The sequence below is a fragment of the Mauremys mutica genome, chromosome 7 (assembly GCF_020497125.1).
Source record: "Mauremys mutica isolate MM-2020 ecotype Southern chromosome 7, ASM2049712v1, whole genome shotgun sequence".
Lineage (NCBI taxonomy): Eukaryota > Metazoa > Chordata > Testudines > Geoemydidae > Mauremys > Mauremys mutica.
This window is the reverse complement of record NC_059078.1, coordinates 115,689,561-115,702,213: the sequence shown is the minus strand read 5'-3', so window position 1 is coordinate 115,702,213 and position 12,653 is coordinate 115,689,561. Positions and strand designations below refer to the sequence as shown.

At 39.8% G+C, this 12,653-nt stretch overlaps 1 protein-coding gene across 1 annotated transcript in view; it reads left to right on the top strand.

Annotated features, from left to right (window-relative positions):
• The window catches only part of LOC123374939, a 206,680-nt gene extending 203,516 nt beyond the window's left edge, over positions 1 to 3,164 (top strand). The window contains exons 8-9 of the mRNA XM_045025336.1: positions 2,477 to 2,563; positions 2,818 to 3,164. Coding sequence (XP_044881271.1) covers positions 2,477 to 2,563; positions 2,818 to 2,895 — 165 coding nt within the window. The 3' untranslated portion in view covers positions 2,896 to 3,164. The remainder of the gene's footprint in view (positions 1 to 2,476; positions 2,564 to 2,817) is intronic.
• Positions 3,165 to 12,653: the final 9,489 nt, after the last annotated feature.

Genomic DNA, 12,653 nt, shown 5'->3' with positions numbered 1-12,653 from the left:
TGGTACTTAGCAGGGAATACAAGGAGGAGAGCCCAAAAAGCTGCTAAAATATAAAGTAATTTGAACAATATCTCTTTCTGAAGATGGTTATTTTGTAATCTGTGTAATCTTGGGCAAGATAGGTCAGACTGACAGAAGCAAAGTAAGGGGTATTATTCAAGCACCAAAACACCACATTTTGAGGAAGAAAAAAACTACTTAAAAGTGTCTAAGAAACAGAAAAAAGAAAAAACAGACATGAACAGTCAGGCTTGAGCCTCCAAACAGACAACCAAAATCAGTATTTTCTGCATGCACAGTTAGTTTCTGTTGATAAACTAAAGCTCTCCCAACGTTCCGTTAGCACTATATACATTAAGTTGAGTGAAATTTTCAACAGACAATATCAACATTCTAGTGAATCTGTGCAAAGACATAAGAAAGTTGACTAAACTTTGTCTTTAATGTGTAGCTGCATGTGGAATATGATCTGTAAGCAGGATTCCAATGAAAAAGACTTTTCCTATGGGGGCATATATCACCCAGAATGCAGCTTCCTATTTCTTTCTAGTCAATAGTTTCACAAGATAGGAATTTATGTGCAATACCCTTCTCAACCTCAACAACAGTGACACTGACAGCAATGCTACAACAATGATTTACCATTCCATTTACCCGTGTCAAAACATCTGCAAAGGGTATTTTTGTGCAACTGTGATAATATTCTATAGTTGCGCATCGCTACCAAAATATTGTCATCGACTGAGATATTTTGAATAAATTTACAATTTGTACAAAACAAATCAATATGTACAATTAATATTGAAAATAAGTGTCAAAATGATCTACTTGCCACTATATCAATGAATATTGTTTCACGCATAAATGTGCTTTGTGGCAATGGTTCAAAACTCTTTTTATTCTGCAGTAAGCAGATTGAATGAAATAAAAAATGATGTGCCAAATCGCAAAGGATTTAAATGGTACAAATTTCAAGCTATTGATTACTAACTGTGCTTACAGACATCAAACAATACTTTTTCAGACAGCTGTAATAGCCCACTACAATACAGACAGCATTATACTAGTGAAAAGTTGAAACTGTGACTGTTTGAAAGGTTAATGGTCATTTTAAATTACTGAGAGGGTTTTTAAAAATCAAAATAAAACTAACTATTAAATCCTTATACTCTGCGGAGGGGGGCAGTTATAACTCTTCTACAGAGGAAAAGTCTCTGCCTTTTAGACAGAGCAAGGAACTTCCACCTGGGATGTACCTGTTATGTGAATGTCACAGCTGACGAATGTTTACTAACAAAATCTGAACAGATAAAAGGCTCGCTCAAGTATCTTTTACTTCTTTGGAATTAGTCCTAAATAACCATTTTAATTTCTGACTGTCAGAAGTAAATCCTAGAGCAGAGGGCAATGGAATGTCAAAAGAGGTCAGTAACAGAAAAATCAGACATTCGCCTCTAGGATGCAAGTCTGAATCCAACTCAGGTTTTTAGTAGCCAAAAGGTTCTCCATTTGATGTCTATTTGGTTATGTCTTTGAAAAAGTGTTAGTAATCTCAGTCTAGTACCCACTGCAAACATCACTGGCATTAACTGACAATCTTGGTGGTTTTAGCACAGAGGCCAAGAATTGGTTTGTCACAGAGACTTGCCACAACCCTCTCATAGTTGGTGCTGCTAAATGAAGATTGTGGCACATTTGTGGAGCAGTATGTAGAAACTTGTGCTGTCATTGTCTGTCTTGTACCTATTTGGTGGACAGAGGAGTCTCAGCACAGCAACTTTCAAGAGCACTGAATTCCACGAAGTTTGAAAAAAGGAAAGTTAGATGACAGGTTCACATCTAATATAAATGGTTTCTTGTTACTTCTTATAAAATATGACACTCTGTAGCTTAATTGAAGTTTGAACAAATACAAACTACAGTCTTGTTTCATAGAAAAGCAATTTTAAATCTAAGGACTAGACAACATGAAAGAGAGGAAACAAAATATAGAAATAAGTGGGCTCCTTATTGCAAATGGTTATATGCGGGCAAAATCCACCAATATCAATAGGAGTTGTGTGTGGAATGGCTACAAAATCTGGCTGAGTTGTATTAATCATAATATTGCACATCTATAATGCTTGTATAAGTATTATTAGTCTATAGAAAAAAGTGTTTTTTTCATGCTTTATTTGAGCTATATATCCTGATTATGAATCAGAAAAATAGAAATTTAACATAGATGTATAGTGGAGTAAAGCAGAACTGCATATTGGTGAAGAGGAACATGAAAATTCTCTTTATAGTGCTCTTAAGTAGGGTACTTTGTACTATCGGCAAGTGTGGCTTTACTTCCTAATGAAACTCTTCAAGCTCAGGGGAGTCTCCTGGACAGTAGAACAATAATTGTAAGATTTTTAGTTAATTCCTGAAAGTAAAAAAAAAAAAAAAAAAGGTCAAAGTATTTTCTTGTTACCTTTTCTCTCTCCCTTAGGTTGCTCCACTTCTTGGCAGCAAACCTATGACACCCAAGGAACTGGTACTGTGTGATAGGAAGTGGGATCTGGCAGTTCTGAATAAGGTGATAAGCATCAGATGGAGCAGATTTGCTGCCTAGCACCTTCTCTTTCATGAAGATGATCCAGACTTTGGCGAAGCCAGAGACCAAAGAGCAGTGGAGCAGGAGCTCAGCAAGACTAGTGAAGGGAAACTACTCAACTAGGAGGTTGTGTGGGAGGCTCGATGTATCCAAAGGGGCAGAAGGAAGGGGAAGGAGGGAGCTGAGCTAGAAACAATTTATTGGAAAAACACTAATTCTGTTCCTTTCCTTTCCAGCCTTCTAACTACCACCTCATTGGCTGCCTGGTGCACTTCCAGCCCTGCTGTTTTCTTTCCCTACCTAGGTCCTGTTGAGCTTCTGCTCCCCACTCAAAAACTTCTCTGCTCAGCAACTTTCCCTCTGAAACAATGCGTTTTTAGGAGCCTTTTCTCCAATCCTTTCTCCTCTCCACCTCCACCATACAAATAGAGTAGAACCTCAAAGTTACGAACAACAGAGTTACAAACTGACTGGTCAATCACAGACATCATTTGGAACCGCAAACATGCCATCAGGCAGCAACAGAGACAAAAAAAAGCAAATATTGCATTGTACTGTGTTAAACGTAAACTACTAAAAACAATGAAGGAAAAATTTAAAAATTTTTTTTGAAAGGTAAGGAAACTTTCTGTGCATGTTTCCTTTAAATTAAGATGGTTAAAAGCAGCATTTTTCTTCTGCATAGTAAAGTTTTAAAGCTGTATTAAGTCAATGTTCAGTTGTAAATTTTTGAAAGAACAACCATAACGTTTTGTTCAGTGTTACATACATTTCACAGTTACGACGAAGAACCTAACTCTGAGGTTCTACTGTAGGGGTGCTCTGCCAGCAACTACCTGGCCTGAACCATTCTCAACAATCATCCTCCCTGCAGTAGCTCACCGGTCACACCAGAGTCTGGATGTCATTTCCATACTAGGGGGCATCTGGCAGCAGATTCCCTGCAACTGTTGCTGATTGCATTGCTCTGTGGGTGACAGACGCCAGTTGATGGCAAACAAGCCTGTAGTCAGGTAGTGGAGCCACCTAGGGAAAGAGACAGAGAAAATGGTAATTTTTTTACCTTATGTTTTCAAATTATATAAAAAAAAACAACTTATCCTACTGCCAGGGCCGGCTCCAGACCCCAGCGCGCCAAGCGCGCGCTTGGGGTGGCGTCCCACGGGAGGGCGGCAGGCGGCTCCGGTGGACCTCCCACAGGCATGCCTGCGGAGGGTCCGCTGGTCCCGCGGCTCCGCTGGAGCATCCGCAGGCATGCCTGCGGGAGGTCCACTGGAGCCGCGGGATCAGCGGACCCTCCGCAGGCACGTCTGCAGGAGGTCCACGGGAACCGCGGGACCGGCGACCACCAGAGCGCCCCCCGCGGCGTGCCGCCCTGCTTGGGGCAGCACAAATCCTAGAGCCGTCCTTGCCTACTGCCCAGACACGTTCAAAGTTTTAAAAGTTTCATTAGAGTTATGAGAACTAGCCACACGTTAATTAAGAAATGTATATTCAGACTAATGAGCTTTTGGTACTGCATTGATTTCCTGCAAAGAACTAATAAATACATTAATGTGAAATGGAAAAACATGCCAAAACTCTGAAAGACAAATCAGTCTCCTGAACACTAAACAGGCACTCTGTGCCTAATTTTTTATAGTTCATCACTTAAAAAACTATTATATACCTTTATCTACAGGGCAAAAACTCACCCCAGTGTTACTTCAGTCTTTGGAGTTACACCAAGAATGAATCTGGCTTATAGTGAGTAAAGTTCAGCATACTTCAGATGCAAAAGTGAAATACAAATATAAAATCAACTGCTGAGTGACATGTACAAGAAGTTGTTCTCTTGCAGATGTGCATACATATCTATCATTCATATTTCCTACATAATGCAAGGAAAGACTGTAGCACTATATGTGTTGGACATAGGAGTAAAAGCATAAGTGGAACATTGTTGTATCTGTGCCCACAGATCATCTTGCATTCTGTAAACTGGTTGGTTACACAGAAAGGGAATCTTTTGTAACACTAGCAAGAAATTCAAGTTTTATTAGAGCTCACAAAACCAAACTAAATATATGTTCTTCACATTTAGCAGTACATAGACATGTTTTTTAAAAAGACTGTGATTTAAGTGCTCTGAGTAGCACAGATCATCAATGACAACTCAGAAGGAAGGAAATGTAAAAATATGATTCAAACAAAACAACTCCTTAACTTGTATAAAAAGGGATTACTTACCAACAGTAACTCATGTTCTGTCTCAACAAAGCTCTGCTGTAGAATTAGCATTGGAACCTTCTTAAGCAGTAGTTGGCAGTTACAGTACATATAAAATCCCCTCAAGCCTTATGGTCCATAAACAAATGGCATAAATATCCCACCCTCCCTGCCTCCCAAATCTACTTACAACTGGGATCAGAAGTAGAGAGGAGGAAGGAAGGGTCATTGTGATACTGTGGAGACAATATATTCCGAAGCGGAATCCACTCTGACAGCTCTTTATAGGGATTCTTTACAAGAGGATGAACCCCCTTCATCCTGGGATTTCGCATCATACTTTGTAACCAAGAGTCACACTACATATGCCTGAAGTTACCCTTTTTAGGAGATCTCCCAGACTCTTGAGCTACAATAGCATTTTGCAGGAGGTGATTATAAAACAGTCTTCTGGAGCCTTTTGGGCTCTTTGTGAGAAGGCCTTGCAGACATGACTGCCTTCATTTGGTGGGTCCTCGTCTTCCTCTCTCTCTTTCAGTGGATGTCCCCAAAGGTTCAGTCTCTGGCCCTCTGCTCTTCTTTCTCTACACTGTATCTCTAAGTCCTCTTATCCAAGACTTCAGATGTCATTTTTGTACTGACAATTTTGAAAATCTCTCTCTAGTGAAGACCTGCCTTCCTCCGTCCATTTCCACACCTTAGCCTATCTTTCGAACATCTCTTTCTGAATGTCCAACTGACAACTTAAGCTCAATACGTTCCAGAACTGAACTTTTAATCTCCCCCGCCATGCCTTCCCCTCTTCTCGATTTCTCAACCACCATCATCCTCCCAATCACAAAGGCCTATAATCTGGGTATAATCATTAACTCAGCCCTCTCTAGAAGTATACACCTAGGCCATGTCTATCCCCATATTTCAAAGATTCAGCTTTTTCTGTCTGTCCAGAGAACCAAAGCTCTTTTTCAGACCCTCATCACTTATACCTTAAGAATAATCTCCGTGGAAATTTTTTTCAAAAGTACTCAAGTGCCTTAGGACCCAAAGCCCACTTACTTTCAGTGGGACTTCAGCTTCTGAATCACTTACATAACATTTTTTTACTCCTCTTCTCTCTGCCCTTGATGCCAAACACATTGCAACCTCATCTCTACCCCCTTAAATCCTCCTGCCAGGATCATCTTCCTGACTTGTCACTCTGACCACCTCACGTCCCACTTTGTATCCCTCCATGGGCTGTATCCACCACTGCATCAAACACAAATTTCTTGTTTTGCCTTTGAAGCCTTACCATTTAGCTTCACTAGCTTTCTGAGCCATCAGATGGCATTCACTGTGCCAATGATGTCAGCCCTGATTGTCAACTTGGACACTTCCCTGTACTGTCCCCCATGCTGCCCATGCACATGAAAACCTCCTAGTCAAAATCCCTATACCTACCACCTTATCCTCCTTCAAGTCCCTTTGCAAAACTGACCTCTTCCATAATTCATACAGTAAACTACAACTTGATAACAGGTAGGGAGGTGGCAAGCTGTGATTACTGCTTTTTACTGGCTATGAATTGCCTTCCCTCTATTTTTGTCACTTTTACCCACCCTGAACTCGTTTGTCTTATTGACCTACTGTATACTGTCTTTTTACTCTTTGGGAGGAAGGACTGTCATTTGCTATGTCTGTAGAGTGCTTAGCACAATGGTGCCCCAACTTGGCACTACAGCAATATAATTGTTCACAATAAATAATAAAGCTGAGTTCCATCCCCCCAAGCCACAAAGGGTACTTTTCACATCTATTTGAACTGAAGAACATCATGGGGAAAGAGAATCAGCTTCTAAATTCCATCATCTTAACCAAAAGTATTTTTAAAAATCATTAAAGTAAAATAATAAATCAGAAACTTTTCAGCCTAAACTTAATGCAACTTTTAAAAAGCAACTTACAGTGAGACTTGTGCATCTAATATGATGGGGGGGAAAGAGATAAGTTTGTTCCATTACTACTCCAGATGACAAACAAAGGAATTCAGTAGTTGCATAGGACGGGGGTTTCACAAGGTCCATCTATGGGATGTAGGGCTCTAGGAACTTACGCACACCACATAATTGACAATTATTACTTTAAAAGTTTCCATGGCTAGGCATGTTGGACTCTGTGGAGGCAACATCATGAAGAAAAAAGAAATATTGACAGAGCACTATTACTGTTAGTATCAGTAGCTGATTAGTTAACCCAATACGAATATGACCTGAGGATTTATTGAGGACTTGCAGGTTTGGAGAATCTCTCATTCTCTATGTATAATTTAGGGCATCTTTTCACTGCAAAACCATTGATCTGAATGTGGCAAGACAGGACTGGAGGAAACATATACAGAGTAGAGCTGACCTGATTTATTAATCTGCTATATAATTTCTCTGACAAGACATTTTAGGAGAAAACAGGCTGAACAGTAATATATCATCATGCAGTAACGCATGCTTCAGGAATGACCTTAGAACTCCATCTTCCCAAACTGCGAGAGAAAAGGCATGCCCTCTAACTGACATGCTTGGTACTGCTATCTAGCCTGAGAGGAAATAAGCTGCCCCATTTCTAAGACCACGTGCTGGAGAACTGAAGAAGCAATAGAAATAAGTTGAGGCTGTGTATCTTGCTTTCATTAATGGCCAGGGTGACAGCTACAAGAGGAGAGTAGATGGCCAATATTCAATTACCCAGTGAGTCATCCAAAAATAAAAAAGAAATACTTTTGTTTTGAGCCCTAGGATTAGAAATAATATTTTTATATATGTGACCCAAGAGCTTCTTACTGCCAAATGACAACAGAGTGTGGTGGGGTTACAGGAATTTCCTGATTCTGGTTCACCAAAGAATGTTATGTGAAGTCTCAAATGAAAGCTGGTGTCACACTCATCATCAATATCACTGTAAAATATATAGATACTATGTAAGGAGTCATGTATCTATACTAAAAATATGATCTTAAGCATGTAAAATGAAAACAGGTCACCAGAAGGTGACATGTCTCAGACTGGTTCTTCAGACAGGAGTTAAGAAACATGTATCTCTCTGTTGAGATGTAAATTAAGTAGTGTAAGCTAACACAATTGATGTCCAATTGATGTCCATTTACATATGAAGTAAAAGTTGAAGAGATATGAAGTCAACAGGAAGAGCACACAGGAAAAAACAAGCCACGGGAGTTATCCTGTCCATGAGTAAAGATAATGAACTTTGGAGGTATTTCTAGAAGGCAAAGAAGACATCCTGTTATCCTGTACCTACAAAGTAAAGGACAGCATGTTTGCATTCATGAAAGTGGAGTCTCAGCCAGCCTTGGTTGAAAATTCTGCAGAGAACTTTGGGTGAGATAAATTTATTTTAGCGGGAGGTTAACCTGATAGTTAAAGTTAGTCTCTAGAAAGTGTGTTATGATTTTGTTTTATATGTAACCATTTGTTTCCAATATTCTTACTCACTATTTCTTGAATCTCAACTCTTTTATAGTGAAAACAAGAATAGGTTTATTTACATGCTATGATGTTAAGCAAAGTGCTGATCCTGAGCTGAAACTTACAAGCCGATGCGTACTTGCCTTTGGGATCCCAGGATAAGGGGCAAGATATTACAAAGAGGTCTCCCAAGGACTTGAGGGTTGGTGTGTGCCTAGCACTACCTACACAGAGAGATTGAGACCTGCAAAGGCCTGGCTGCTAGTGCTTGTGCTACCAGAAGCTGTTGATTTCAGGCAGCTGACCCACAGCAAACACAGAAAAGCCTCCTTCAGGCTAAGGGCAGGTAGTGGTGAAGTGCCTCACAAACTTGGGGAGCACCACAAAGTAATCTTTAAATCACAGACTAGAAATTGTGTGTTGCTAATTGTCTTCTGGGATTTTAGAAGTTTGCATGATCTATTTGGAGTAGAGTACACTCCCTTGCATACATGAACACTCTTCTTCTTTGCTGGTACTGCTACAAGCAATTAACACCTGCCAGTGACAAAGTATTAGCTGCTGGTTGTCCATATAGTCATCATGTGCTAGGCCAGTGATACAGCTTTAGTGTAGATCAGCCCTCAGTCTGAGTAAGTCGACCTACATTATGCTACCTCACTTACATAAGTTACGTAGGTGAAGTTGACATAACTTAGGTTGGCTTACAGCGGTGTCTACACTGTGCTGTGTTGATGGGAGATGCTCTCCTGCCGACTTACCGTACGCTTCTCGGGGAGGTGGAGTACAGAAGTTGGTGGGAGAGCGCTCTGCCATTGACTTAGCTTGTTTTCACCAGACCTGCTAAATCGATACCGCTGCATCTATCGCAGCAGTGCAGATTTAGCCGTAAGTATAGACAAGCCCTGAGGCTTGCGAATGTGGCTCTTTAATGTGTCTCCTGAGACTCTTTGCAGCACATGACATTAAAACACTGTGATTTCATTATTAACCAATCAGAATGCTTTTACTATGTTATTACCCAATTGTAGTTGATACAATAATAATACTTGGTCAGTTATTTTGATGTGAGAATAATTCATATATATAAAAATAGAATATGAAAAATTTAATTCACACTACTGTGGCTCTTCTGGGTAATGTTGGCCGCTAATTTGGCTCCTGAACCACTGAGGTCTCAGTGTGACTGTGCTAGGCACAGAATTAGACCCTGTCACAGCAGATTTTTCTGTTACAAGAGAGCATGTTAACCCACATATGTCACCAGAGAGAATCACAACCTCCTTGGCTAAGTTGAGGTAAATTAGATACACTTTCTACACTTTTCTTTTTGGGTAGGAATCAAAAAACCAAGAGCTGGGAAAAACCCAATATGTTTTTAACAGCTGTAAAATGGATTTTATAAAAGCTGAAGAATCTGAGTCACTTGGTAATAAGATCAAGTATCATTAAACGTGTTACTGGAATTCCTCAACAGTTGCAGCTCTCTTGTGCTGCATTTTGTCTGAATGAATTGTCTTTCTGCTAAGCAAATCTACCTGAAAATTATTTTTTTTTCCAGTTAGTAACATACTGGTAGATTTAGAAAATGTCATTCTGAGCAGCTTAGGATTCTTGATTTTTCTCTCTGGTTTCCTTCTTTCTCTCCCTCAATCTACTACTGAAGTATTTAACCATCAATTAAAGTTTTTTGAGTTTTTACTGTTCTGCTCTTGCTTGATGACCTACTTGATAAGTGACAATGTTTCAAAACTTTTCACCATCAGTTCTAAATTATAAACCACTACCTTAGATTCTCTGAAGGACTGATGATGTTCAGTTGATTAAAGACTGAATTTGACTCCAAGCACGAACTATCAGATTTGAATGGTAAAAGTTTTGACCTACAGATTCTGGTGCTGGTTTTTTATTTGTATTATTGTATCACCTAGGAGCCTCAGTCACGGATCAAGATCCAATTGGGCTGGACACTGTACAAACAAAACAAAACAGAACAATTCTTAGCACAAACATAATCTAAGTACAAGACAAGAGATGACAACAGATGGATACAGACTGATGGGGAAGTACAGGAAAACAATGAGACAATATCGATCAGCATAATAGGCCCTGGCTGCTTCTGTGTTTGAACTTTTCCATGATGTTTTCAAAATGCTGTAAGTCAGCAGTCAAAATGGACATTGTTTGACTAAATGGATGCCGACAAACTTGAGCTTTGTGGGAAGGAATCTTCATTCTGCCTGGAATAGTCAAGGGCTTTGAGAATCACCTAATTTAAATTGTGATGATGGGTCAGTTGGAAGATGCCATTGTAAAGGTTGAGTTTAATTTTGCACTTAAAGCAGAGGTTCTCAGAAAATTTAATCAGGCCTCAAGGTGCTGTAATTTTGAAGGAAAATAGAGTATATGTTATACTGAATAATCTTTGAGAATTTCCAGGTAAATTAATTGGTTTTATATATACTCTCAACCTTAACTCCATTTTAACATAGGTTTTGTAGGGAATGAAGTTCAGTTGTAAATGGAATGAAGTTCAGTTAGAACTTTCTATGTTTTCTGGATTAAGAAATGAGGGAGACATTGTCCAAAATGCAGTGGAATCAGAGGTAATAAGTACATTCTCGCTAATCTATGTTTTCCATCTAGTCCAAGGGTGGGCAAACTTTTTGGCCAGAGGGCCACATCGGTGTTGCGAAACTGTATGGAGGGCCAGGTAGGGAAGCCTGTGCCTCCTCAAACAGCCTGGCCCCAGCCCACTCCCACTTCCTGCCCCCTGACTGCCCCCCTCAGAACCCTCCACACATCCAACCCCCCCGCATAACCTCCTAGGATTCCCAGGCCTATCCAACCCCTCCGTGGTCCCCATCCCCTGACAGCCCCTCCCCCCCCGCATAACCTCCGCCCCATCCAACCATCCCCTGCTCCCTGTCCCCTGATCATCCCCTCCCAGGACCCCCTGCCCCTTATCCAACCCCCCTGCACCCCGCCCCCTTACCATGCCGCTCAGAGCAGCATGTCTGGCAGCCGCACCACGAAGGCTGTTAAGGCTTCCCATATAATATTCATTACTGTCTCAAATTTTACTTAAATCAAAACATTGGTGAATATATCCTGGAAGGTACTTTTGAGACTTTAGGTCGACCAAAAAATAGGCAGGGAATCTCTGCAGGCATTGCCCAGAGATTCCTACATCCATCTCAGACTAAGTAAAGACCACATGACAGTGCGTGTTCAGATATAGAAGTAACTCCTATTGGACTTGCCAAACTGCTAACTAATGATTTTGCCAGAATATAAATTCTACAAAGAATTGACAACAGTCAAGCTGGGGAGGTTATGCACTTTATTAACCTCCCTACCCAAAAAGCGCTGAGATGTCATAAACAGCTCAGACAAAAAGTTCAGTCTCATCTAGCAGAGTACAGACAGTCCAGATATTGCATTTGATCACATGCACAAATACCAAGAAGAATATATAACATTCGGGTCAGTTACTGGGGAAAAGGAAGCTTCTTGTGCACTAAAGCTGGAATTACCTTGAAGAGCAATGGTATAATTCTGCACAGATTGTCCCACCCAAACTCTTTGTAACCTGGCACGCTCAAGCCATGTCTCAAATTAGACTACTCACATAGGTAAAATTAATCATGTGCACATATACAGGATTTGCCCTTTCGTTCTGATGTCTCTCTAGAAAGGGACAGAGGGTTTTTTTATTATTATTTTTATTTGTACAGTTCTGGGAAACCCAATGGCATTTAACACACAACAGTTGCCTTTAAATTTAAAGTGCAGTTTTATTAATCATTTCATCAACTGGTTGCAAAAACAGTTATCCATAGAAACGTGATTGACTAAAATAAAAGAATTTAGATGATCTCATTTAAAAATAATTGACATAAAACTTCTATGAAAATACTGTGTATACCTACTTTATAATACAGAGATAAAGATGAGATACTCAAAAAACAGAGAGAAAGAATATGAAACTGTCTGATTTAACTTTCAGATAGAGAGAGGTATAATGATGATTTCACAAAAAAGCAATATATTTGTTTTGCTATTCATTACCATTCACTTTTCTGTTAATTTCTTTCAATAATCTTTAAAAAAATAAACCAGACAAATTATTTACACACACTTCACACAAACAGAGAGTGGACATGTTGAAGCTTCTAAAAAGCAGCAGTTGGGACACAAAGTAAATAATTGTTTATGTATCCAGAACATTTTATAATTCCAGCTTATTCTCGCTGTGATATTTTGCTCAAAATGAATTTTTTTTATTGCTTTGCCTTTGCATTGAGCCCCAGATGGAGCATGCAAAATGTTATTTGTGCCCATGCAAGCCTTTGAAAATTGCATCATAAAAAAAGGAGTAATCCCTTAGAAGCATAGGTGGGATGTAT